The 23,378-nt window shown below is 59.3% G+C and overlaps 4 protein-coding genes across 9 annotated transcripts; 2 read left to right on the top strand and 2 right to left on the bottom strand.

Annotated features, from left to right (window-relative positions):
- Positions 1–170: 170 nt before the first annotated feature.
- On the bottom strand, positions 171–6,306 carry ZDHHC16 (zinc finger DHHC-type palmitoyltransferase 16). 5 transcript variants are annotated; one of them, XM_041460965.1, is made up of 11 exons: positions 6,136–6,197; positions 3,721–3,973; positions 3,329–3,523; positions 3,063–3,151; positions 2,829–2,857; positions 2,491–2,624; positions 2,222–2,269; positions 1,553–1,638; positions 1,154–1,277; positions 1,011–1,081; positions 171–669 (listed from the first exon to the last, which is right to left on the bottom strand). In XM_041460965.1, the coding sequence occupies exons 1-11, from the start codon at positions 6,195–6,197 to the stop codon at positions 555–557; spliced, it is 1,206 nt and encodes a 401-aa protein (XP_041316899.1). In that variant the 3' UTR covers positions 171–554. The 5 variants fall into 5 exon arrangements, with proteins under 5 accessions (XP_041316899.1, XP_041316903.1, XP_041316901.1 ...); XM_041460969.1 differs by having other exon boundaries at positions 1,011–1,277; positions 6,136–6,306; XM_041460967.1 differs by having other exon boundaries at positions 1,011–1,277; positions 3,721–4,266; positions 6,136–6,234.
- EXOSC1 (exosome component 1) lies at positions 6,261–8,528 on the top strand. 2 transcript variants are annotated; one of them, XM_041460977.1, is made up of 8 exons: positions 6,261–6,381; positions 6,570–6,685; positions 6,839–6,913; positions 7,491–7,579; positions 7,793–7,826; positions 7,935–7,985; positions 8,064–8,148; positions 8,281–8,528. In XM_041460977.1, the coding sequence occupies exons 1-8, from the start codon at positions 6,351–6,353 to the stop codon at positions 8,385–8,387; spliced, it is 588 nt and encodes a 195-aa protein (XP_041316911.1). In that variant the 5' UTR covers positions 6,261–6,350; the 3' UTR covers positions 8,388–8,528. The 2 variants fall into 2 exon arrangements, with proteins under 2 accessions (XP_041316911.1, XP_041316910.1); XM_041460976.1 differs by having other exon boundaries at positions 8,236–8,528.
- A 555-nt stretch (positions 8,529–9,083) lies between these two features.
- Positions 9,084–11,729, bottom strand: PGAM1 (phosphoglycerate mutase 1). Its single transcript, XM_041460957.1, has 4 exons — positions 11,512–11,729; positions 10,871–11,145; positions 10,180–10,360; positions 9,084–10,085 (listed from the first exon to the last, which is right to left on the bottom strand). The coding sequence occupies exons 1-4, from the start codon at positions 11,651–11,653 to the stop codon at positions 9,916–9,918; spliced, it is 768 nt and encodes a 255-aa protein (XP_041316891.1). The 5' UTR covers positions 11,654–11,729; the 3' UTR covers positions 9,084–9,915.
- A 137-nt stretch (positions 11,730–11,866) lies between these two features.
- RRP12 (ribosomal RNA processing 12 homolog) lies at positions 11,867–23,300 on the top strand. Its single transcript, XM_041460952.1, has 34 exons — positions 11,867–12,283; positions 13,168–13,403; positions 13,490–13,573; positions 13,802–13,878; positions 14,064–14,169; positions 14,341–14,457; positions 14,571–14,709; positions 15,019–15,146; positions 15,433–15,531; positions 15,617–15,708; positions 15,786–15,897; positions 16,062–16,159; positions 16,291–16,405; positions 16,672–16,814; positions 16,993–17,114; positions 17,235–17,299; positions 17,409–17,571; positions 17,659–17,813; positions 18,188–18,255; positions 18,443–18,536; positions 18,740–18,898; positions 19,023–19,103; positions 19,182–19,287; positions 19,430–19,537; positions 19,633–19,790; positions 20,140–20,231; positions 20,324–20,482; positions 20,660–20,832; positions 20,969–21,085; positions 21,227–21,276; positions 21,557–21,635; positions 22,220–22,287; positions 22,685–22,767; positions 22,962–23,300. Exons 1-34 carry the CDS (start codon positions 12,079–12,081, stop codon positions 23,062–23,064), a joined length of 3,954 nt encoding a protein of 1,317 aa, XP_041316886.1. The 5' UTR covers positions 11,867–12,078; the 3' UTR covers positions 23,065–23,300.
- The last annotated feature ends 78 nt before the right edge of the window (positions 23,301–23,378 follow it).

Below are 23,378 nucleotides of genomic sequence, written 5' to 3'. Positions count from 1 at the left end.
GCTCTGAGGGTCTCCATGCAGCTCAGTATGGGTCCTCAGTGCTCTTCTGTGTGTTCAGCAGCTTAAGACACTGCTGGTTATAGACCCTTCCTCCTCTTTTAACCTTGTTGTCCCTCTTCTGCCATCCCCAGAAGTCCATGTCCTCCACAAGATAACAAAAACAGACTCCCTTAAAAAAAAACAGTATTTAGTAGATGATCTTAAAAAGACTCCCCAGGGAGCACGTGGGGGTGGCATCCTCTGCGCCCAGCCCTTCAGAGAGCTGAGCTGGGCCAATGCTGGCCCGTACCTGTGCTCATGAGGGCAGCACCGTCCAGCTGGAGCAGGGAGCAGTAGCTCTGCCACCTCGCCCCTGGGCTGCCTGCAGCCACCAAGAGCCAAGAGGGCAGGTGTCCAGGCACCAGCGCTGTCCACAGTTTCCCGTAGCTCTGGCTCCAGTCAGTGATATGTGCCAGCCTTCTGCCAGGCACTTTGGCCAAAGGAAGCTGCAGTGGTGGAGTGGGTTCCCCATTGCACTCCCCTGCCTGTGGAAGGGATGTCCAGAGCACAGGGCCTCAGATGGCCAGGAGTGGCGTGCGTTGCTCCGTCACACAGGGAGGCAGGTCCCAGCTCAGGCCTGTCCCGTGGGGCAGGTGAGGAGAGGGCAGCAGGACACGGGTGAGCCAGTGCCTGTGGGGAAAGTGAGGCCACGGCCAAAAGGTGAAGTCTTGGTGCTTCTCAGCTCTGAGGAACCATATCCTGAGCTGCCACAATGGCTGAGCTCCTCAGCTCAGATTCTCTTGGCAAAGGTGTGCTGGGCACACAACTTTGTCACCAGACAGGGCTCCTCAGGCACAAGGCCAATAATGTCCACGTCTTCCACACCTTACGAAGCCCAGTGCAGTGCAGTGTGGGATCAATGTTCACTGTTCTCCTCCCCCAGCAGCCCAAGGAGAGCCCCTGTTGTCCCTACAACCCCAAGAGCTGCTGAGCCACCACCTTCTCAGGCAGGGGCTTCCCCAGGATTTTACCTTGGCACATCCACACCCAGGAACACCTTCCAATTATCCCAGCTGCCGTAACTGTAGGGGTTCCTGAAGGCCTGCAGGACAGGGAGAGGCACATCACGTCTGGCTCTGCCCCAGCCAGCCCCCGTGCCATTGGCTATGCTCACCTTGCCTTTCTTCTGCAGTCTCTGCCTCTCCTTTCTGTTGATGTGCCGTTCGATGCTCGTTTCCCCACGGGTAATGAGGGCAGCGTGCCACAGCGTCAGGGCACCCAGGGCCAGTGCAACCGAGCTAGTTATGACAAGGGACAGCAGGTGGAACACAGGCCTTCCTTCCCTGGCACTGCAGCTGGCGGGGGCTGAGGCTGCCTCCCCGCACCCACAGCCGCGTAAGTGGGTCGGCTTGTCTAATCTCCTGTGACGGAGACAAAATCTCTCCTTCTCTGTGGCCCAAAGGCTGGCAGGGCAGCAACATCTGTGCTAGAGTGAGCAAGCCCAGCTACAGGCAGGTAGATGGTGAGTTATGTCACAGCTTGACTGTTTTCCCCAGCCCCTGGGCCCCCTCACCTGCACAGGACCCAGAGGTAGACCACGCTCTTGTGGAAAGCTCTCTGGCGGAAGGAGAAGGTGGGTGGTGGGGTCTGGTAGTATGTCTGGAAAAGGACCAGAGAGGGAGGATTACCCAAACTGCTTTACAGCTTGAAGCCAGACAGGGATCTCTGCACCCCTCCCTGCTGCAGAGCTTGGACAGCAAGAAAGGATTGCAGCTGGAACTAATGCAACAGCCAGGGCAAGGGGGAGGCAGTCTGGGACAGCCACGAGACAGACAGACAGACACCTAGAGCTGGCACAGGTGTGAGGAACAGTGGGCTGGAGGTAAGGGGGCAGGGAGCAGCCATGGGCCTGGTCAGGACACTGCAGCTTGTGGTCATGGTGAGATGTGTATGTAGTGCTGCAGTTTCACCAGGAGACCATGGCCTGAGCAGCACATGCCAAGAAGCTGTCACCAACCCAAGCCCCTGGAAGCTGGGTGCAGAGAGGCAGACCCCAAGCTGCTGGAGGCACTGTCCATAGCAGAGCTGCCTGACCAGCCCAGCTCTCTGACATGTGAGATGAACATGGGGGCTGGTTCTGATGTGGGGTGCTCCTTGAGAACAGAGCCCCAAGCAGGACCCAGCCTGCACGGCAGCTCTGCTCCACACTGCCTGGAGCAGCTGGGGGGCAGGGATGTCCCACCTGGTTGGCAGCCACCTGCAGTCTCTCCTTCTCAAGCAGTTTCATTCTCTAGGGGGATGGAAAACAGGGCACCAGTTATGTGTCTCAGAGGAGCGGGACAGGGACCTTTCCCCTCACACCCCCACAGGACCAGAGCAGCTGGGGGCCTTGCAGGAGGAGGAAGAGGGGAAGCAAAGTCACTAGAGGGCTGGGCCTGGCCCAGCCTTGCTCTGCAAGCTCAGCCTGGGGAAGCCAGGCAGCCTTGGTGCATGGCAGGAGAGGCTGCTCACCTCAATGGCTGCGTAGGCATCCCGGAACATCTCCCAGCCGCTGATGCTGCAGTAAATGCAGCCCATGGTCATGAACAAGCAGAAAGAGAAGAAGTAGCGGTGGTTGTAGTGTCCCACACAGTTGTTTAGCCAGGCTGCCTCTGGGGTTAAAGGTACGTAACTGTGACAGACCACAGGTCCAAACCCAACCCAGTGACCAGGGCAGTTCTTCTGGGCCCTGCTCCCATCACCCATTCCTATGCTGGCTATCTCCTTGAGAGAAGGGACTGGGAGAGAAGGGGGAAGCAGTGCTGGATCCCCCCAGGAGTGTGCCACTGGTTAGTACTGCAGAAGGATACGGCAGTGATGGTCCATCTTCAGCACACACCTGGGAGAGAGGAGACCAGTGCCAGTGTCAGAGCCAGGGCAAGTGGTGTGTTTGGGAGGGGACAGGCACCCCCCAGCCCTGCAGGCTGCAAGCGACAGGGTGAGGAGGTGGCAGAGCAGAGGAGAAGGGCCCCTGTCTCACACTGGGGCAGGGGGTGAGGAACAGGGCGCCAAAGGCTGCTCCAGGCAGAGGGAGGGTGTCCTACCTGTTGCAGATGCTGCAGTGATGGGTGCGAGCTGGCTTAGGGGCAATGCATTTCCTGCAGATGGACACACCAGTGAGGTCGTTCTTGGCCTGTGCACAGGTCAGAAGAGATTTGTTCATCTTAAACCCTGTATCTCACACTCCTGCCCTCCTCCGCTGCCTCCCCACTCTGCACTGCCCAGCCTAGCCTCCCCAGTTTAGAGGCATCCTGCAACCACATAACCAGGCTGTTCCCAGGGACCAGTTGTAGCTCACTTGGTGCCTCACCTGTGGTGGGTGCCCAGGTGAAGTGGTGATAGCCATGTAGTAGTGGAAGACAATCATGATGAGGTTCCAGTGTCCATAGGCGAGGTGCCAGCATATCCAGGCAGGTGTGTAGGTCTGCAGGATGAGGGGCAGCAGGCAGATGTACACGATGGCCACAATAGAGCTCGTCAGCCCAATCACCAGTGCCACAAACACCTACAGGAGAGGGACCCAGGTCACTGGAGTGGGCAGCGCCTGCCCCTTGCTGCCTGGAAAGAGGCACGAGCAAGACAGAGCCAGAGGAAACCAATCTGAACCACACACAGGTCCCAGCTCACTTCCTGCCTGAAGCAGGCAGCCCTGAGCCCGTTACCCCAGCACCACGCGTACCCTGCCCCATGAGGGGGACTCACCACACCAAACCACCGGGTAACATGGTCCACCAGCCAGTAGACCGGCTCGAAGAGAGAGTCAAGCACCACATCGCCGTTGGTGAAGGAGTTGTAGAGCAGGGAGCGGAGGCAGAGGTGCCCGTAGTGCCACAGCTGCTCCACGTGCCGCACCAGCTTGAAGCGCCGCCGCCGGCCCAGCCGCAGGCACTTGAGGAGCAGGCGCATCACCGCGGCAAACATCCGCTGCCGGCTCCTCATCCCTGCCGCACCACGCCTGGGGGGACAGGAGCTCGGCGTGGGCAGGCCACCCTGCTGCCTGGCTGTCCCTCGGGAAGGATTTCCCCTCCCTGACGCGCTGGTGGCGGTAGTGCAGCTCCCTGAACTGACAAGGATGCCGAGCCGGAGAAGCTGAGCCCAGGCTCCTGGAGGCTGCGGGGCCGCTGTCGCCGGGATGTCTCTTTGCACGGAGCAGGGGGCACAGGCCCCTCAGCATCTGGGCTCAGGTGCTCTCTGGTCCCATCTCGTCTTTCCCAGCGGGGAGGGGGCCGGGGGAGTGACACGGAGAGTCTGACTCAGAGGAAACCAGAGAAGGCATGAACATCCAGGATGCTGGGCCATTTCCAGAGATGATTTCAGCCCTTCCCAACATGTTCATGAACAGGGGAGTCCACACAAGGAAAATGTGGATGAGCCAATACAGGATTACCCCTCCTCCACTAGTCCCTCCTTAAAGTGAAGGATGCTACTTCCCTTCACCTCAACTTCTGGACCAAGTTGCAGAGGCCACCCTCCCAATCTCACAGCCTCACTCCAAGAGTCCCAACACTTCCTCCTTCTCCTCGCCTGGATCCTTGAACAGTGCCACACACCAGCAAACGAGAGGCCCAGGGACAGCCCCTGGCCAGTGCCCCCCTGCCTGCTGAGCCCCTTGTCCTGCCTGAGAGCTTTGCTGGGAGTGACGAGGAACCTGATCTGGCCCAGCACGTGGGAAAACGATCTGCAGGGCTGGGGCCCCCAGGTCTCCGTGCAGGCAATACCCATCAATATTAAGCAGTAAGGCTGCCCCAGGGTCCTGCCAAGGCACGTTCTGAGCCTGGGCCAAGCACTCGTCTTGGTCTGGTGCCAGGCACCGGTGCCAGAGCTGAGAGTCCCTCCAGCAGGGATCATCCGTCTGTGCTGCTGTGCCCACCAACACAGCCCCTGGGGAGCAGCAGGGAGGGTGAGGGCAGAAGCTGCACTATCCAGATGGGCTGCCCAAAGGAGGCAGGGCTCTCCCCCACCCTGCCTGAGGAGTGTGGGGTTGACCCCAGCATTGGGATCTGCTGGATACGAGGACCCCAGACCCAGCAGCCCATTCCAGGTCACAGGCATGGCTCCTGCCCTGGTATGGCAGAGGTGGGATATGCAAAAGTCTGCATCACCCTTTTCTCCACATTTCCCCTTTGGTTTGCCAAGAGCTTTTCCTTGAAACTCAGCAGGTGCAAAGTGAAGCAACAACCTCCTGTGGTGCAGCCTTTGGGTGGCACACATCCCTGTGCTGTCAGCGTGGTAAAAGACAGAATACTGCAGCCAGAAGCAGGTGTTGAGGTCAGCCCTTTCCTCCAAAGACACAGCACCTTCCTGCCCCCCGGAGAAGCTTCCTCACCTACAATAGCAGCAGCTGTTGGGCAGGGAACCCACAGTGGAGGCAGCCAGCCTGCTCTAGAGCAAGACCCACTGTTCCCAGGCACCTGCCTGAACACAGCACCACAATCACAGAGATGAGGCTCCAGTAGAGCCACACAACTTTCCCCTGCCCAGCCAGGCACTGGGATCCAGCCCTCGCCTGTCTATGGCCATCCCCACATCCCAGCGGGGCACCGAGCCCATGGAATGGGACAGCAACCACCAGCACAGACAAGAGCGCTGGCAACATCACAGCCGAGGGGTGCGGATCCTTGGATTTGGCCCCACCCCAGGCAAAGGCGAGGCCTCACGCTGCCGGGTCCAGGCAGCCAGGCGCAGCCCTGTGGCACCCTCCTGTGGCTCCGCAGCGCCCGGCTCCCCCGGCTCGGCAGCACCCAGCCCCACAGCGCCCAGGCACTCTGCGGTATTCAGCCCCATCCTCAAAGGCTGCCCGTGCCGACAGCCCCACCGCACCCAGCCCCCTAACAGCCGGCTCTCCCTGCCCCGCAGCATCCCGGCCCCTGCAGACCAGCAGCGTTCCCCCCGCTGCCTCCCATCCCAAGCGCCCCCATGGCGACAGACCCCGCTGCCTCCCGGCTCCGCACAAGCCCCTCCTGCCCTCGGCACACGGAGCATCCCCCATCGCCTCCCGGCCCCCGCGCTTCCCGCCCCACAGCACCTCTGTATCGCCGCCCAGCCCCACTGCAGCCACAGCCCCTAGAAGCCCACAGCTCTCGCAAGGCCCCGACACCCCCGCCCGGCGCCGCCGACCTGGGCCCGCCGCCTCCATGCCCGGGCCCCGCCGGCCCCCGGGCAGCGCCCGCGCACGGCATGCCGGGAGCACCGTCTGCCGTCACCGGACTACAGCTCCCAGCATGCCTCACGTCGGGAGACGAGAACCAATAGCCGCGACGCTTACAGAGCAGCATTGACGTCTGGAACCAATAGGGTGAGGGCTTTCTGGTGATGCCCTGTCGGCAGCGGGCATGGCGCCTCCTGCACGCTACTGCGTCCCTGGTGAGTGCGGTTCGTGCGGCTCGGGGCTCCTGGGGCTGGGGCTGCCCGGAAAGGGAGCGCGGTGGCTTAGGAGAGGAGTAGGGTCGAGGCAGTGCGGAGGGGCTTGTCTCGGGATGCCCCGCACTAGGCCGGTTGGGAGCGAGCGCTGTGCCCGGGTCCCCGGCAGCCCCTGAGCCCCTGTGTCGCAGGCGAGCGGCTGTGCAGCACGGAGGAGGCCACGGCTGGGAGCGGGACCTACACTCGTCATGGCTTCATCTTCTCCTCGCTGGCTGGCTGCCTGGAGAGAAAGAATGAGGACAGCGAGGTGAGCGCGGCCGCGGCACTGCTGCTCCTCCCCAGGGCTGCACAGCCTCCCTGGAAACCGGGCTGCGGCGGGGAATCGGACTCCGATGGGGTTCGGCTGGTGATCCTCTGCACGAGCTGTGCCCTGTGCTGACCCTCGTGTCTTGCCCTGCAGCTGCCCGTGGTGTCGGTGGTGAGAGACAGCGAGTCCCAGCTCCTGCCCAACGTGGGGGCTGTGGTGACATGCAAGGTGGGGCGCTGGAGCGCTGCATTGACAAACTGCATGGGCCTTGACTCTGTCTCATACTGAGATTTGTCCTGCACACGGATGGGGTGGGGTGAGGAGTCCCTGGGCTTCTTAGTCCCCTCTGTACAACTCCCACCAGGGCAGGGGCAGCCCACGGGCTCCGTTGAGTCTCTCACTCCCAAAGAAAGTGGGTATTGGCATGAGGGACACCTGCCCTGAGTTGGAGGTGGGCTTGAGGGGAGGATTTTCTTTGCTCTCCTTCCATAACTCTTTCTGGGGCACGGAACATGCAGGTCAGTGTCTCAAGCAGCTTGTAGAAAGGTTGACACAGACCAGGGATTAGTTTCCTTACGTTCCTGGTGGCAGGAGAGGGACTGGGGTCACTGCAGGTCTCAGCCTTATTCTGGTGCCTCGAATTGCACAAGTATCATCTTCCTCACCTGGCTTGCTGCCAGGTGTCCCACCATTGCTTGGTCACAGGGTGGAGGAGGCCAAGTGAGACCTGAGCTCCCCATGCAGCCCTGCCTGCTCCCTGCCCTTTCCCTGCCTGGACCACTGAGTTCCCTTTTCCTACGTGCAGGTCTGCAGTATTAACTCTCGCTTTGCCAAGGTCCACATCCTGTATGTTGGCTCCACACCGCTGAAATCTACCTTCCGAGGCACCATACGGTAGGGAAAAGGTTAGGATCCCCCACCCTTCGGGGGAGGAAGGCTGTTGTGGGCAGTGCAGCTGGCTGCCCTGAGCTGGAGCGCTGCCCTGAGCACTGGGCTGGTGTCCAGCAGGTCCTGATGAGCACCCAGGGAGGCCGGGACGGCTTCTGCCCCAGGCTGTTGAGTTGTCTTTGCTCATTGGCACTCAGATCCCTCCATCTCCTTTTTCAGGAGAGAAGACATCCGAGCCACGGAGAAGGATAAGGTCAGTGAGCCACTGCCAGTAACTGTTCTACCCCCGTTTATGCTTGTGGGGGCCCTGTATCCCCACTGACAGCACGCTGTGTGGCACTGCCTGCTCTCTCCTGTGCAGGTAGAAGTGTACAAGAGCTTCCGCCCCAGTGACATCGTCCTGGCCAAAGTTGTATCCTTCCCCCTCAGGGACAGTGGGTTGGCTCAAGCTCCCTTGTGGAAGTCTTTCCCTTAACCCCTGTCCAACCAGATCTCCCTGGGGGACGCGCAGTCCAACTACCTGCTGAGCACAGCAGAGAACGAGCTGGGCGTGGTGGTGGCACGCAGTGAGGCAGGTAGGGGCAGGACAGGGTCTGGGCTGAAACAGTGCTCATCCCTGCCTTAGGGGCAGCTGATGAAGCTGCCTCCCTCTCCACATGGAGGAATGCAAGTTTGGGAAGGAGCAACCCTGACATATTGTGCCCCAGGGGTGCAGATGGTGCCCATCAGCTGGTGCGAGATGCAGTGCCCACGGACACACACCAAGGAGTTCCGTAAGGTGGCCCGGGTGCAGCCCCAGTTCCTGCAGACGTAACACCTGAGGGGGCAGGGGGCTGCAGCTCTGGGGCCTGTGGAACCAGAGCAGCCCCTGGGCTCCCACCTCCTTCACAGGTTCAGCCAGGCCTCCACTGGCAGGACAGGTTTGCTGCTTTTGGATAATAAATTTTTTTTGAGAGCTTCCTGCTTTATTCTTTACAGTCAGTGGGGGAGCCAGGGCTATCTACAGCATTCTGGTCTGGCTCTTGCAGCACAGCAGGTGAGGGAGCAGCTTCTATTACACCAGGGGCAGAAGGAAGCACATTTTCACTCCTGATGAAGGGGAGTGATGGAGTGACTTTGCTGCAGTGATGCCAACAACACAGAGCCCTGGGTTGCAGCTGTGCTGGGCACTCACCTCACTGGGCTGGTTTCCCCACACAGGAGTCAAGCCTGGAGCAGAGCGTGTCTCAGCACACCAGGGTGGGCTGTGGGTGAGAAGAGCCTGGGGATATATCTCCTCAGGCCACACATGCATGCCCTGCCCTTTGGGACGAGGGTGTGGCACACACAGAGCCCAAAAACCAGAGCATGGCAAGGTATCACCCTCTTGGCAGAGACTGCAGAGCTGAGCTTTGCTCCTTGAGCCTGGCACAGCTTCTGCATGCTCATGTCTGTGCCCAGCAGTGACTGCTGCATGTGCACATGCTGGCAGCAGGGAGCCCACACGGCCCAGAGACACGTGGACACCTCCTTATTGCGCATTACTCCTTTATTGAACTGGAACAAGACAGCTGCTATGGTTGGACAGTTACACTGACCCCGTGCAAGCCCAGGCTCACGACACCGGCAGAGGGGAGGCCACAGTGACAGGCCACGTACACACACGTGAGGGATGGGACACAACAGCACCTGCTTCACCAGCAGGAAGAGGATGTGCATCAGCTGGGGGAAGCATGTCGCAGACACAGACCTCCAGGCAACAGGCTCCCTCCCTCACCCTTGTCTGAAGGCAGTGTAGTTAAAGCAGGGGCTGGCAGAGCTGGGCCCAGAGTCGTGAGTACCACCCTGGGGTGCTGTACCACGTGCACGAAAACACAACCCTTCCAGTGGCATCCCAGTCACTGAGCCACGCACCCACGAGGGGATGGGGTACCCACCTTGGTCACTGCCGGCACTGCACTTGCCTCACTGCTCCCAGGAGGACTAAATCAAGTGACAAAACTACAGTAAACAGGTGACGAGAGCTGCCAGGGATGCAAAGCAAAGGAGGAGCCTGGCATGGCAAGGGACTGCTTGGCCTGTCCCTCTGCAGACACGGTCTGAGGGTTGGGATCACAGCGTGGACAGGTGTGGGGTCGCTGCCTGGCAGAGACAGGGCTCCCTTTCACACCAGACCTCCGTGTCCAGCCCTCGCCCCGGAGCCCCCAGGCTATCTGCAGAGGGGAGCCTGGTCTGAGGGAATGGGCCTAACCGTGGGGAGCGCCTCCAGCTCCACAGCTCCGAGTTCCTACAACTGTGGGGGTGTGAACAGAGGGGTGGGGGATGGCAGGGGGCTCTACTGTGTGCTGCTCTGCTGCCTGCCCTCACTTCTTGGCCTTGCCCTGAGCAGCAACAGCCTCCATGGCCTTGCGCACCGTCTCCTCATCCCCCAGGAACTGCATGGGCTTGACAGGTTTCAGGTTCTTGTCCAGCTCGTAGACAATGGGGATGCCAGTGGGCAAGTTCAGCTCCATGATGGCCTCTTCTGACATGCCTGCAAACACAGCAGTGCCGTCACTCTTGGACCTTCCCTCAGTGGCAGCTGGGGAGGAGGGGGTCCCTGGGATGCCCCTGCAGGGGTGACCTACCTTCCAGGTGCTTGACAATCCCACGCAGGCTATTGCCGTGAGCTGCAATAAGGACTCGTTTGCCCTCTTTGATCTGTGGGACGATTTCCTCGTTCCAGAAAGGCAGAGCCCGGGCAATGGTGTCCTTCAAGCTCTCGCATGTTGGCAGCTGGTCCTCTGTCAGGTCGGCATAGCGGCGATCCTGGGAGAACAACCATGCTCACACAGCAGCCCAGTGCCTCCCATCCAGTGTGGGAATATGGTGGCAAGATTTTGTCTCTCCCCCAGATTTTCTACCTGAGGACCCACTATGTGTAAGCAAAGCCAAACCTGGAAGCAAGAAATTGACTCTGAGGTTTGGGGCTGCAATGAGCCACTCATGAGCCAATGAGTCAGGGCCATGAGCCCTCCTGGGAAAAGTCATACATTGCCTATCCAGGCAAAGAAACCAGATCAAACATCCATGAATGGATCATGGCACTAATGATTAACAGAGATATTGTGCCCTCTTCTTTGGATCTGCCTGTACAATGCCCAGCAACTTCACAGGGAGAAGGCAGGATAAACTCAGCCTAAAGTCTACCAGCACCATGCACAACAGCCCCAGATAACGCAACAGAGACACAGGAGACCTTACACAGACAGCCAGGCCACATTGCAGGTGACTTTTAAGAGACTCTTTGCAAGGCAGTCAGAGAGCAATGGGTCTTACCTTTGCAATAGTGCTGTAGAAGGGGTGGTCAGACTGCATGGGAGGCGGAGGGATGTCATAGGAGCGCCTCCAGATCTTGACCTGCGCCTCACCGTGCTTCGCTGCTGTCTCAGCCTTGTTCAAACCCGTGAGAGCCCCATAGTGCCTCTCATTTAGGCGCCAGGTCCGGATAACGGGTAGCCACATCTGATCAATGGCATCCAGGACGGTCCAGAGAGTACGGATCGCCCGCTTTTGTACCGAGGTGAAGCAGATGTCGAACTCATAGCCGGCATCTAGAAATTACGGGGAAAGGGGGGGCGGAGGAAGACCAGGAAGGTGAGTGCCCGGCCTTATGCAACCGGTGAAAGGCCAAGGGCGGCGGCCTCACCGCACCGGTAGCGGTCGCGTCCTCGTCTTTACAAAAAGCGGCGGCGGCGGCCAAGACACGACCGGTACCGGAGAAGCAGCACACTGCGGTACCTCGGACTCTCCCAGCAGCACTGAACCCCCGACCTGGCCCTGGAGGCCCTCGCCCAGCATCGGAGAGCCCCAGACCAGCACCCGTTAGGCTCGACGTGACCGCACTGGGCCGCATCCCTTTCCCCCCGTCCCCCGCGACCCCCCTCTTGCCCGGGACCCCCTCCCTCGTCCACCGGTACCTCGTAGGGCCTCGCCACCGCGCCGCGCCTCCTGCTGCCCGGCGGGGCTGAGGTCGGCGTCGTACCATCCGCTGAAGCGGTTCTCGAGGTTCCAGGCGCTCTCGCCGTGGCGGACGAGGACGAGCCGGTACGCGGCGGCCATGGCGGGCTGAGGGACCGGGGCGCGCTGCTCCTCACGCTGCTGCCGCGCGCGACTAACGCCCCCGCTCGGCCCCGCCCCGCCCCGCGCGCCGCCGGTGGCAGGGGGAGGCGCATGCGCTACACGCGCGCCAGGCGGAGGCGCACGTACCACATGGCGCGGCCGCGAAGGGCGGTGCGACCTTCAGGGTGTGGCGTCACCGTGACGTTACGACACGCAGTAACACGTGACTCCTCGCCCGTGGCCACAGGCTTGGTCTGAGCGGTTTCGCAGGGCCGGGGCTTGGGCACGGGGATGTCTGGTGGGCTCTTGTCGGTGGCTGCCCCTGCGCCCCTCGGGTCTCCCATCTCAGCCCTGATTGGGTACGACACCGCTTCTCGCCCGCTCCGCCGGGACGCGGCCTGCCCTGATGGCTGCCCTCATTAAAGATGGCGGCTGGCGCCGGAAGCGGAAAGCGGGCTGTGGGCGCGGCCGCACGTGGAGCCGGGTCCAGCATGGCGCGGAGCGGGAGGCTCCGCTCGGGAGCCGCGGCCAAGCTGAAGCGCTGGCGGAAGGGCCACAGCAGCGACTCCAACCCCGAGACCCGCCAGCATCGTCTGGCTGCACGCAGCCGCTTCTGCAGCCGGCCGGCGGGTAAGGGCAGGGGCAGGCGGCTCCTGACACGTCCCGGCTCTTCCCGGAGGGGTGCAGGGCCGCTGAGGGCTGTGGGGTGGATCTTGGGGTCCTCCGGGAGCGGGGGCTGGGGCAGGAGTGAGAGCGGAGCCGCTGGCAGTTCCGGGGTAGGCAGAGGCAGTAAACCTGAGAGTACAACGGAGGCCACGGCGTAAGGAGTCAACCTCGTAGTGACACCGGGCCTCAGCAGCAGAATGGGGCGCCGCATGCCGCAGTGCCTGTCGCCCTGCAAAGCTCCCCAAAGCCCACGGCCATGCCTCTAAGTGCTGCTGTGGTGTCTGGTGTGATGAGGAGTGTGACAAACTAACATTCAGGCGGCCACATGATGGGGAAGATAAACCAAAGTGTGCCAGGCACTGCGAGAACACCGGCTGCTCCTGGCCAAGGAAATATTTATCATGCATCTCATGCAGATGCCTGGCCAAGGAAATCTCATCTCAGCATCTCATGTAGATGCTGGCTGCAGGCTGATGTCTAGGACTCACAGGAACATGCACCATCTGTTCTGGCTGTCTGGTTGCTAGGGCTTCAGGTGGAAGAAGATAAACAGGGCAGAGTACAAGAAGCACCTTAGTGTTAAAGCCTTGGCACACCGGCACACATTTGCATGGACACGATGCTCTCTTCCATCAGAGATGACTGGACTGTGCTCTAGTTTCTTTCTGAGGAGCTCTTTACAGTTATTGATGTGCTTTTGCTCACTGGGGTGAAGCAGCACCTGTATTCCACATGCTGGATATGAGCCCCAGCCAAGCCAGTCTGGGAGGGAAGGGGAGCACGGGGGATTTCGGGGTGAACGGTGGAGCAATGTGACTTCTCTGTTCTGACACATCTCACCCCCGCAGAGAAAAGTAACTTGACGGTGGATGCAGTGAAGCTGCACAATGAGCTGCAGTCGGGGTCCCTGCGGCCGCAGCGGGCGAGTGGCAGCGCGCAGCTCCGTACGGAGGAGGACAGTGCTGACGGGGCTGCCACGGACAAGTCCTCTGGCACCTTCCTGAGCGGGCTGAGCGACTGCACTAACATCACCTTCAGCAAGGTGCAGCGCTTCTGGGAATCCAGCTCTGCTGCTCACAAAGAGGTGCGGACGGGAGCAGGGCTGGGGAAGGGGATGGGCCCTGGCTGTGAGGCTGAGAGATGCTGACCTGCTTTGCTGGCTGCTCACAGATCTGTGCCGTGCTGGCGGCTGTGACAGAGGTGATCCGTTCCCGGGGGGGCACGGAGAGCGAGACGGAATACTTTGCTGCACTGGTGAGTGCTGGTTGTGTGGAAGGCACGTGAGGGGAGCTGCTGCTGGCAGCGTGGGTGGGCTCTGGGGAGGGATAGAGAAAGGTGCTGTGCTTGTAGCCTGAGTGGCTTTGTTCAGCAGAGATGCTGTTGGACTGCTCCTCGTTTCATTTCCCCCTCCCCAGGCATTGGGGAAGGGCTGGCCTGGTGTGTCCCCCTGCACCCCATCACTTAGCCACCTTCTGTTCCCAGATGACCACGCTGGAGGCAGTGGAGTCCCCTGAGTCGCTGTCTGCTGTCGCCTACCTGCTTAACCTTGTCCTAAAGCGGTGAGTGGCTGGCAGAGAAGCAGAGACAGCTACCAGACCCCATCATGGAAAAGGGATTGGTGCTGTCCTCCCTCCCCAGGCTGGGGAAGAAATCCAGTTGGGCTAAGCTGGTGATGCAGTCCCCTTTGTGACTGCTACCAGCTGTCTGCTCTTCACCCTACTGATATGTTCCCTTCTCCTGGCAGGGTCCCGAGCCCTGTTCTTATTAAAAAGTTCTCAGATGCCTCAAAAGCCTTCATGAGTATCGTGTCCTCACAGGCCTGCAGCAGCTCCACCTCTGCCCTGCGATGGGTGAGTAGCCAAGAGGCAGCCAGCCGTGTCAGCTCTGCCCGGGTCTGCTGAGTGCTGGGGTCAAGGCTGCTGCTGTAGGGTGGTGCTGGGTGCTCAGCCTGGGGCCCTTGCAGTGAAAGGAAGATGTCTCTCTGGGGTGATACTAATGCCCCTGCTGCTTCCTTGTCATAGGTCCTCTCTTGCCTGGCCACACTGCTACGAAAGCAAGACTTGGCAGCCTGGAGCTACCCTGTCACCCTGCAGGTGTATCATGGCTTGTTGAGCTTTTGTGTTCATACCAAGCCCAAGGTGAGAGCCCAGTTCTTCTGGAAGGAGATGATGCTGCTTTTGGGGTTTGTTTCTGGGGATGGCTGTACCCCCAGGTCTGTAGTTTCTGCTCACCTGGGTTCTTCTTCCCCCAGGTGCGGAAAGCAGCGCAGTATGGCGTGTGTTCTGTCCTGAGGGGCAGCGAGTTCATGTTTGGCGATGCAGCCCCTGAACATCACCCTGCAGCACCCTCCACCGCCAAGTTCTGTGTGCAGGAGATTGAAAAAGCTGGAGGTGTGGGGCACTGCAGCATGGGGTCTGTAGCTGCATGTGGGGGACTCTGCCACTGTGGGAGAATAAGAATATGGAGGGAAGAGGAGAGATTGCAGCACATTGGATTGCTGGGGAGGGTATGAGATATCTTTGGGGCACCAATGGTGTTTTGAAGCCTCCTCAGCCATTCTGGTGCTTTCCTGTTCCCAGAAGTTAGGGGAGTGTTCACCCTGGTTCTGTGGGTCAGCCCCACTGCTGTCATGGGGCTTTGCCTTGGGCAGGGCTTTGCTGTGGTGTCCCACAGGCTCAGAGGTTGCTCTGCTCCTGTAGGTGCCAAGGAGGCCACCACCACCCTGCATGTCCTTGCCCTGCTGCGGGACGTGCTGCCCTGCTTCCCTGCAGCTGTGGTGAAGACCTGCTGTGAGACCCTGCTCCGAGTCATGACCCTCAGCCATGTGGTGAGTGTTCCTCCTCCAGGGATGACAAGGACAGACCCTTTCCCCATGGGCTACACTCTGAAAGGGATCACATTCTCTCAGCTGTCACTTGGGAGCCTGGAAATGCAGATGCAAATGGAAAAGAACCCAGGACAGCTTTCTGGCCTTACTGCTATGGAAGAGGGAGGCTATGCAGATGCAGCATAGTTGCAATAGTGCTGGGTTTTCCAGGGCAGAACCTGGTTTGGGATAGGGGGACAGTGGGTTCAAAGCAGAGCCCTCTCTCCTGACACCATGTCCTTTGCAGCTGGTGACAGCGTGTGCCATGCAAGCTTTCCACAGCCTCTTCAGCGCCCAGGCCAGCGTGGCCTGCCTGCCAGCTGAGCTCAATGCCCAGATCATCACTGTGAGTGTGGGGCACCAGTGTGGGGAGGGACAGAGCTGGCCGTTGCACAGCACCCACCCACCTACCCAACCTTCTGCTTCTGCAGGCTCTCTACGACTACGTGCCCAGCACGAGTGACCTGCAGCCGCTGCTGACGTGGCTGTCCACCATGGAGCGGGCACACATCAACCTGGGCAGGTGCAGACGGGGGCCATGGCTGGGTGAGGGGAGAGGTGGCTGCTTGCTCTCTAATCTGGCCTTTCTTTCCTCTCCAGGCTGCAGAGGGACCTGTGCTGGGCTCACCTGCCTCGGCTCTTCTCTGCTGCCATGAACTGCTTCCTCTCCCCACACTCCCAGGTGGTATCAGCAGCAGCACAGACCCTGGAGGTACCACACTCAGACACTTCTCCCCACGTGGATATCCTGGGCCTTGTGGGGGGCTCTGCCATGGGGCTTGGGGCTTGCCAGCAAGTGGTATGCCCCTCTGTGCATGTGGGACTGGGGGTTCTGTGGTCCAACAGCTGTCCCATTTTTCCTGTTTGCCCTTGCAGACCATCCTGAATGAGTGCATTGCTCCCCACATGGAAGATGTGGGCACTGTGTCTGCATCTGCCCCAGTCCCTGCTGCCTACCTGTGCAAGATGTTCAGGTGAGGAGCAGCAATGTGGGAGGGGCTGCCCATGGGTCTGGCTGAGCTCTGACCAGCCTCTGCCCAGTCCTAGCAGGCCTGGCAGGCACCCTGAATACTGTCAGTGTGACCATCTTCTTTCTTCTCCCCAGATCAGTGGAGGAAGGGCTGACATACCGTTTCCATGCAGCATGGGATGAAGTTCTGCGAGTGTTGGAAATATTCTTTGAGACATGCGGGAAGCAGTGCCATCCCATCATGAGGAAGGTGAGCCAGGCTAAAAGGGCACAGATTCATCCATAGAGGCTGGTGGGGTGGCTGTGCTGCTGTCCAGGCTGTGTTGCCCCGTCGAGCTGGAGCAGGGCCATGCTGTTTGCCCTGCTCTGTTGTCCGTTTGTGGCCAGAGCGTGCACAGCTCTCAGAAACCGGGCACAGGGATGTGCAGGGCAGCTGGCATCCCTTGGCAGGCAGAGTGATATGTGCCAGACCTGTGCACATGGCTCTTCTCTGACTGTGCTGCCCTGTTCCCGCAGTGTCTCCAGTCCTTGTGTGACCTGCGTCTCTCCCCACACTTTCCCTACACTGCTGAAGTGGACCAGGCAGTGGGGGCTGCTGTGAGCACCATGGGTCCTGAGGTGCTACTGGAAGCTGTGCCCCTGGAGATCAATGGCAAGGAGTGAGTACAATCATGGGGTAGCAGCTTTGCAGCTATATGTTCCCATTCAGTCCCCATGCAGTGCTGCAGGTGTGGCTGTTAAGCCTACCTGTGCCCAGCTTTGGGGCTGGGTGAAGGTGCCCTGTGCCTGCCTGTGGCAGTGCCCCACACCCTCCTGACCCATGCCTTTCCTCCCCAGGGAGACACTGGATTTCCCCCGCAGCTGGCTCCTTCCGGTGCTGCGAGACAACGTGCAGGGTGCACGGCTTGGCTTCTTCACCAGTTACTTCTTGCCTTTGGCAGCTGCCCTGAAAAGCAGAGGTGAGGAGAGCAGCACGTTAGGGGCCTCAGCAGTCCAGGGTGGGACCTCCCTTCTCTGCCCTGGGGTGAAGCAAGGCTTTGCAACGTCTTCTGCTCCGCTCATCTCTTTCTCTTCTGCAGCCCTAGAGTTTACCCAGGCTGGGAAGAGTGTGGAGGCCAAGATCTATGACACGCTGCAGTGGCAGGTAACAAGCAGTGCCTGGGAGTCTTGCCATAGTGTACCCGTGGTACCAGGCTGGGGAGCAGTGACTTGGGCAAAGACTGTGGCCTCCCATTTTTAATTTTACCTTCCAGGTCTGGACTCTGCTTCCTGGCTTCTGCACCCATCCCACAGATGTGCTGGGGGCCTTCAAGGGGCTGGCCCGCACCCTGGGCATGGCTATCAGTGAGCGCCCAGATCTCCGCCCCACTGTGTGCCAGGCCTTGCGCACCCTCATCCACAAAGGCTGCGAGACAGGTTGGGGGGCAAACAGGTCCTTGTGGGTTCCTGCCACCTGTGGGAGGGCAAATGCTGATCTGTAGCCCCCTGTCATCCTTTCCCTAGATGCGGAGCGAGCAGAAGTGGGTCGCTTTGCCAAAAATTTCCTGCCCATCCTGTTCAATGTGTACAGCCAACCCGAGGAGGATGGGGGCACAAGTGCTCAGCGCCGCTCTGTGCTGGACACCGTCCGTGCTTACCTGACCATCACGGATCCTCAGGTGAGGGGCCTGTGGGGCACTGGGGCAAGCTGTCCTGGCTCGAGCCAGTCTCTCCCAGCCAGACTCAGTCTGATGGGGCTTTGGTGCAGGCCTGATTGAAGAGGACAGGAAGAAAGGCTTCAATCCAAGAGCAGCTCTTCCTGCCTTCCTGGGCAGGGAGACCTCTCCAGCCCACGTTCTGGGATTCCCCAGTCTTACATCTCACCCATCGTGCACAAGCTCCTTGTGAATTTGTCCAGGTCTTTTTTTGACTTACTGGTGCTTCTGGTCTCTACAAAGTCCTTTAGCAACTTGTTTGCCAGGTGGATTGTGAACTCTTGTAAAAGCACTCACTTCAATCAGTTCTGATCCTGCTCTCCGTGCCTGTTCTGCAGATGGTGTGTGGATTCCTGGAGAAAGCCAGTGCAAAGCTGACCAGTCCTGAGAGCTCTGAGTTTGCCAGGTAACCTGGGAGCTGATGCTGATGGGTAAAACTCCTGGTGTGCTCCTGGTGAGCAGCACTAGGGCATTGTCCTGTGTGGGCTTTGACACCATTGTGCACTTGATGTGACTCGCAGCTGGTGTCCCAGCTTGGTCAGGATGTGATGCCACAGTTAAAAGCTGCAGCTGTATGTCCTTCTCTGCTGCAGACTCTCCATCCTAGACCTGGTAGTGGCAATGGCACCCTATGCTGATGAGCAGTCCCTGGACTCCTTGTACCGTACCATCCAGCCTTCCCTCCAGGTGAGTTGGTCCTCAGCCCTGAGAGGTGCTGGGGCTGCATTGGGGCACCTTCTGCTTGCTGCCAGCTTGGTCCCACACTCCTAGGGACTGAGCAGCTGCCATAGGGATGGGTCTCTGCTGGATGGTGTGGGGTGCTGGTGTCCCTTCAGACACCATGGTGAGGGGCTGCCTTGACAGTGGGAGCATGTTGCCTGTCCCTGCAGAGCAAAGAGCGTAGCATGCAGAAGAAGGCGTATCGTGTGCTGGAGGAGGTGTGTGCTGCTCCCCACGCTCCCTGCCAGGCCTTCGTCCACTCCCACCTCCAGGACCTACAGACAGCACTGCTGGACTCGCTCAAGAGCGCAGCGTCCCCGGCCAAGAGGGTGAGAACAGGGGCTGTGGTGGTGGTGATCAGCCACTGCTGGAAGGGAAGGGATGGGGTGGGTGGCAGGGGTAACCAGGTGTGTGTCCCTGGGTGTACCAGTGCTGGTCTGTTTCTTTCCCCAGCCACGGCTGAAATGCCTGTTCCACATTGTGAAGCAGCTATCTGCAGAGCACGAGCCTTTTGTCACTGCCCTGGTCCCAGAGGTGAGCATGGTCCTGTGACGAGCTGGCTGCTTCTGGCTGTGGTAGTGGCAGCAGTGGTGACACGCCTGTGTTCCTCAGGTCATCCTGTGCACCAAGGAGGTGTCAGTGGGGGCCCGCAAGAACGCCTTCATGCTGCTCGTGGAGATGGGCCATGCTTTCATCCGCTTTGGACCCACCCCTGAAGGTGAGCTTCTGTTCTGCTTGCTCAGCCCCACGGCCACTCTGGCCCTAGGGAGGTCAGACCCATGCCGAGCATTCTGCTAAAATGGTCCAGGGATGCTGCTGGACACAGCGTAGTCAGGCCCTGAGTCATCCCCCTCTTGCAGAGGCTATGCAGCGGTTCCTGCTCCTGATCTACGTGGGGCTCACTGGCTCAGTCACCATGATCAGCTGCACTGTGCTGGCACTGACCCGCCTGTTCTTCGAGTTCAAAGGTGAGCAGGAGGGCTGGGGGGGATGAGGCAGAGCCCTTTGGGGAGGTGGGTGCTAGGAGGAAGCCATCTGTGGCTGAGTCCCACCATGGTTGCAGATCACCTGGAGTTCAGTGTGGTGGAGCAGCTCCTGCAGAACATCTGCCTGTTGCTGGCCTCCCGCACTCGGGATGTGGTCAAGGCAGCCCTGGGATTCCTGAAGGTCACACTGCTGCTGGTGGACACCAAGCTCCTGGCCAAGCATGTCCAGACAATGGTGAGATCACGCACGGGATGCCTTGAGGAGGGTGGTGGGGCAGAGCTGTGTCTGCCTTGGGCAGACGGGAGCATCTCCAGCTGCACTCTCCCTGGGAGCCAAGGAAACAACCTTGATCTCAGTGGCTGAGATGGCAGCGAGGAGGCTCCTCTCCTGCATCCTGGCATAGACGTGCCAGAAAAGCCCCATGAACTAGCACTGCCAAGCATGGACACCTCCCCATGGCCTTACCTGGGGCAGGCATGGAGAGATGGCAACAGGGTGAACAAGGTGGCCATGCAGATAAAGGTTGGGAGGCTGGGTCCCCAAGGCAGGTGTGCTGTGGTCTTGAGAGTCTCTGTCCTGACAGCTGGAGGCTGTGGGGAACCTTTCGGATGACATGAGACGCCACTTCCGTATGAAGCTGCGAAACCTCTTCATCAAGTTCATCCGCAAGTTCGGGTAAGCCAGGGTCTCCTGGGGTGGTGAGGGGGCTTTCTGGGAAGCAGTGCAGGAGAAGGTGGGTGCTGACTGCTCTCTGTGTGTTTCCTCAGCTTTGAGCTGGTGAAGGGGCTGCTGCCAGCCGAGTACCATAAGGTACTGGTGAACATCCGCAAGGCGGAATCCCGGAGCCGCAAGCAGCGTGCCCTGAAGAAGGCAGCTGCGGATATGGATGAGGAGGAGGCACCACCACCACAGCCCAGAGGAGACAGGTGAAGATGGGCTCAGGGTGAAGAAAGAGCAGCCCCCACATGGGGCTTGGCACTGCATCTGCTCAGCTGGTGCTTCTAGAAGTGTTGGAGACATCTCCAGGGCTGCTCTTCATTGTGGGGCAGGGTGCACCCCTGGGCTTAATCCATTTTCCTTCATCCTCTCCACCTTTTGACCAGTATGGAGGAGATCCTGGCTGACTCAGAGGATGAGGAGGAGGAAGAGGAAGAAAGGCATCGGAGCAAGGAGTGGAGGAAGCAAGCACGGCAGAAGGGCCAGGCATGGCTGAAGGAAGGGGAAGATGATGAGCCACTCAACTTCCTGGACCCTAATGTGTCCCAGCGGGTGCTGGGTAAGGAGTGGAGCTTCAGATGAGGCTGGGGTGGGACAGATGGGGCAGGGGCTGCTGCAATGCATAGGGGCTCTGGGGGTTGCTGCCCCCAGAATTGGATCCTTCTCCAGGCCCTGACCCATTTCTCTGTGAGCAGCCACCAAGCCAGGCCCCAAGCGGTCCAAAGGAGTGAGCCATGATTTCCAGATGTCTGAGGATGGACGCCTGATCATCCATGAAGAGGAAGAGGAGCTGGATGATGATGAAGCCAAAGGTACTACCTGGGCTGACAGGGGCCACTCTAGACTTGCTCTGGGTCTCTGAATGGTTTTCATCCTGCCACCTGCACGTGGAATCTTGGGGAATGCTCTCCCATACCCTCATCACACACTGACCTTCTTATCCTGTACCACAGGAGCAGATGAGGAGATGGCAGATGTGCTGCAAGATGTGGGGCTCCGCAGTGTGAGTATGGGGCTCGTGGTCCTGAGGAGATGCTGAGGGAACTCATCCTTGCCAAACTGCTGCCTGTGCCATGGCAGCTGCAGCTCTGCCCAGAAGGCCAGTGGGGACACCAGGCAATTGCCAGCTGCTTGGAGGGATGCAGGAAGTTGTCTGGGATGGGGATGTGCTGTCTGGAAAGTCTCTCGGTGCCTGTGGGAGGATGCAGGAGGCTGGGGGTGGATGGGAGGGCAGAACTGTAAGGCCAAGCCAGCTGCAGGGTTCCTGCTGTCTTTTTCTGCAGAAGAAAAGTCAGAAGCGTCGGTTCAGAGAGGAGCCAGACGATGAGGAAGCTGAGGCTGGAACCTGTTCTCAGTATAGAGGTAAGTCCTCTGCCTGTGCCCAGTCTGGGACTCCCCAGAGGGCCAGAACTGTGTGTCATCCCAGAGCACATGGCACATGATTGCATGCAGATGGTTCCTGAATATCTCCATTGTGGGAGACTCCAGAATGCCTCTCTAGGCAGTCTGTTCCAGTGCACAGTCACCCACACAGCAAAGAACATGTGTTCTCATGTTCAGGTGGAACTTGCTGTGCATCACTTTCTGCCATTGCCTCTTGTCCTGTTGCCCAACAGCAGCAAGCAGAGCCTGGTGCTATCCTCTTCACACCCTCCCTTCAGATACTTACAGACATTGATGAGGTCCCCTTTTAGGTGCCTCTTTTCTGGTCTGAACAGGCCCAGTTCTCAGCCTTTCCTCATAAGAGAGATGCTTCAGACCCTTAATCCTCCACTGGACCAGCTCCATGAGCTCCATGTGTCTCTTACACTGAGGAGCCCAGAACTGGGCACAACATTCCAGGTGCATCCTCACTAGGGCTGAGTTAGAGGAGCAGGATCCCTTTCCTTGACCTGCTGGCAATGCTCTTCCTAATGCACATTTCCAATACACATTCTCTTTTCCAGCTGGAGGCTCTGGGATCCATCGGCCGCTGAACAAGGAGCCAGCCTTTGGTGCAGCGTATAGATCCAAGGTGAGGGACCCATGGGGTTGCAGGCTTTGCCTGTGGGGATGCTTGGACTTTGCTGGGGCAGGAAGCATCATTTTTACTGGGAGTCTGGTCCTGTAGCACCAAGGTTGGAGGGGATCTCTGCTCCAAGAGGAGTTGCCAAACACTCGGTATCTCTGAGCACTGTCAGCCCATTTCAAAGTTTGTGTCCTGTCCTTGCCATGGACAGTTCCTGCTCCCTGCTCAAAGCAGGTGTCTGTAGCAACATGTTGGTAGGAAATCAGCTCCCAGGGCAGTGTGCTCAGCTGGCACCCCACTGCAACACAGTCTTTGGGATAGTCAGGTCTCAGGGTTGCACTGGAAGGGGACACATGCATCTTCCCTGGTGCTGCATCTTCTCTCATGTCGCTGTCTCCCACAGAAAGGTAAAGGTGACGTAAAGAAGAAGGGCCAACTTGACCCCTATGCCTACATCCCCCTGAACAGAGCTAAACTCAACAGAAGGTGAGACTAACCAGGAAGGGCACAGGAGTGGGAATGGGTTTGATCCTGCATTTTGTTAGGGTTTTTTTTGGTGGGTTTGGCAGCTCCCTGTCATCTGCTGTGCCACTCCTTGCGGAGTCTGGAGCAGCATCCCCATGCGTTAGGTGTGTCCAGTGCCTGCACCAAACCAGCTTCCTGCTCCTTGCTCCCTGCAGGAAGCGGGCGAAAATGCAGGGCCAGTTCAAGGGCCTGATGAAGGGAGCGCAGCGCGGGGCCAAGGCCGGCCGCAGGAACCGTCTGAAGTCCCAGCGCTCCTGAGACCGCTCCGCTGTTCCACCTGCCCCTGCCCAAGGACACGGCATCCTCCGAGTGGAACAGCTTGGGGTCCTCTTGAAGGTGACCTCCGTTTGTTTGAGACTCCCTGGGACACCACTTGGATGTATTATGGACTAATGGCCCTTCTGTGCCTGGCACAGGCATGGGTGTGCGTGTGTGAGAGCAAGTAATATGTAAAGAATTCTCTGTATTGATAAATATCCTCTGTTCTTACCCGGCCCAGATTCCTCCTCTCCTTCCCTGCAGATCTTACATAACTGTGCTGTGCCTTCTGTCCATGTGCAGCGGGTCCTTCT

Source organism: Pyrgilauda ruficollis, unplaced genomic scaffold, assembly GCF_017590135.1.
Source record: "Pyrgilauda ruficollis isolate IOZ18807 unplaced genomic scaffold, ASM1759013v1 scaffold15, whole genome shotgun sequence".
In the NCBI taxonomy this organism is placed as follows: domain Eukaryota; kingdom Metazoa; phylum Chordata; class Aves; order Passeriformes; family Passeridae; genus Pyrgilauda; species Pyrgilauda ruficollis.
This window is presented reverse-complemented; position numbering and strand designations above follow the sequence as displayed.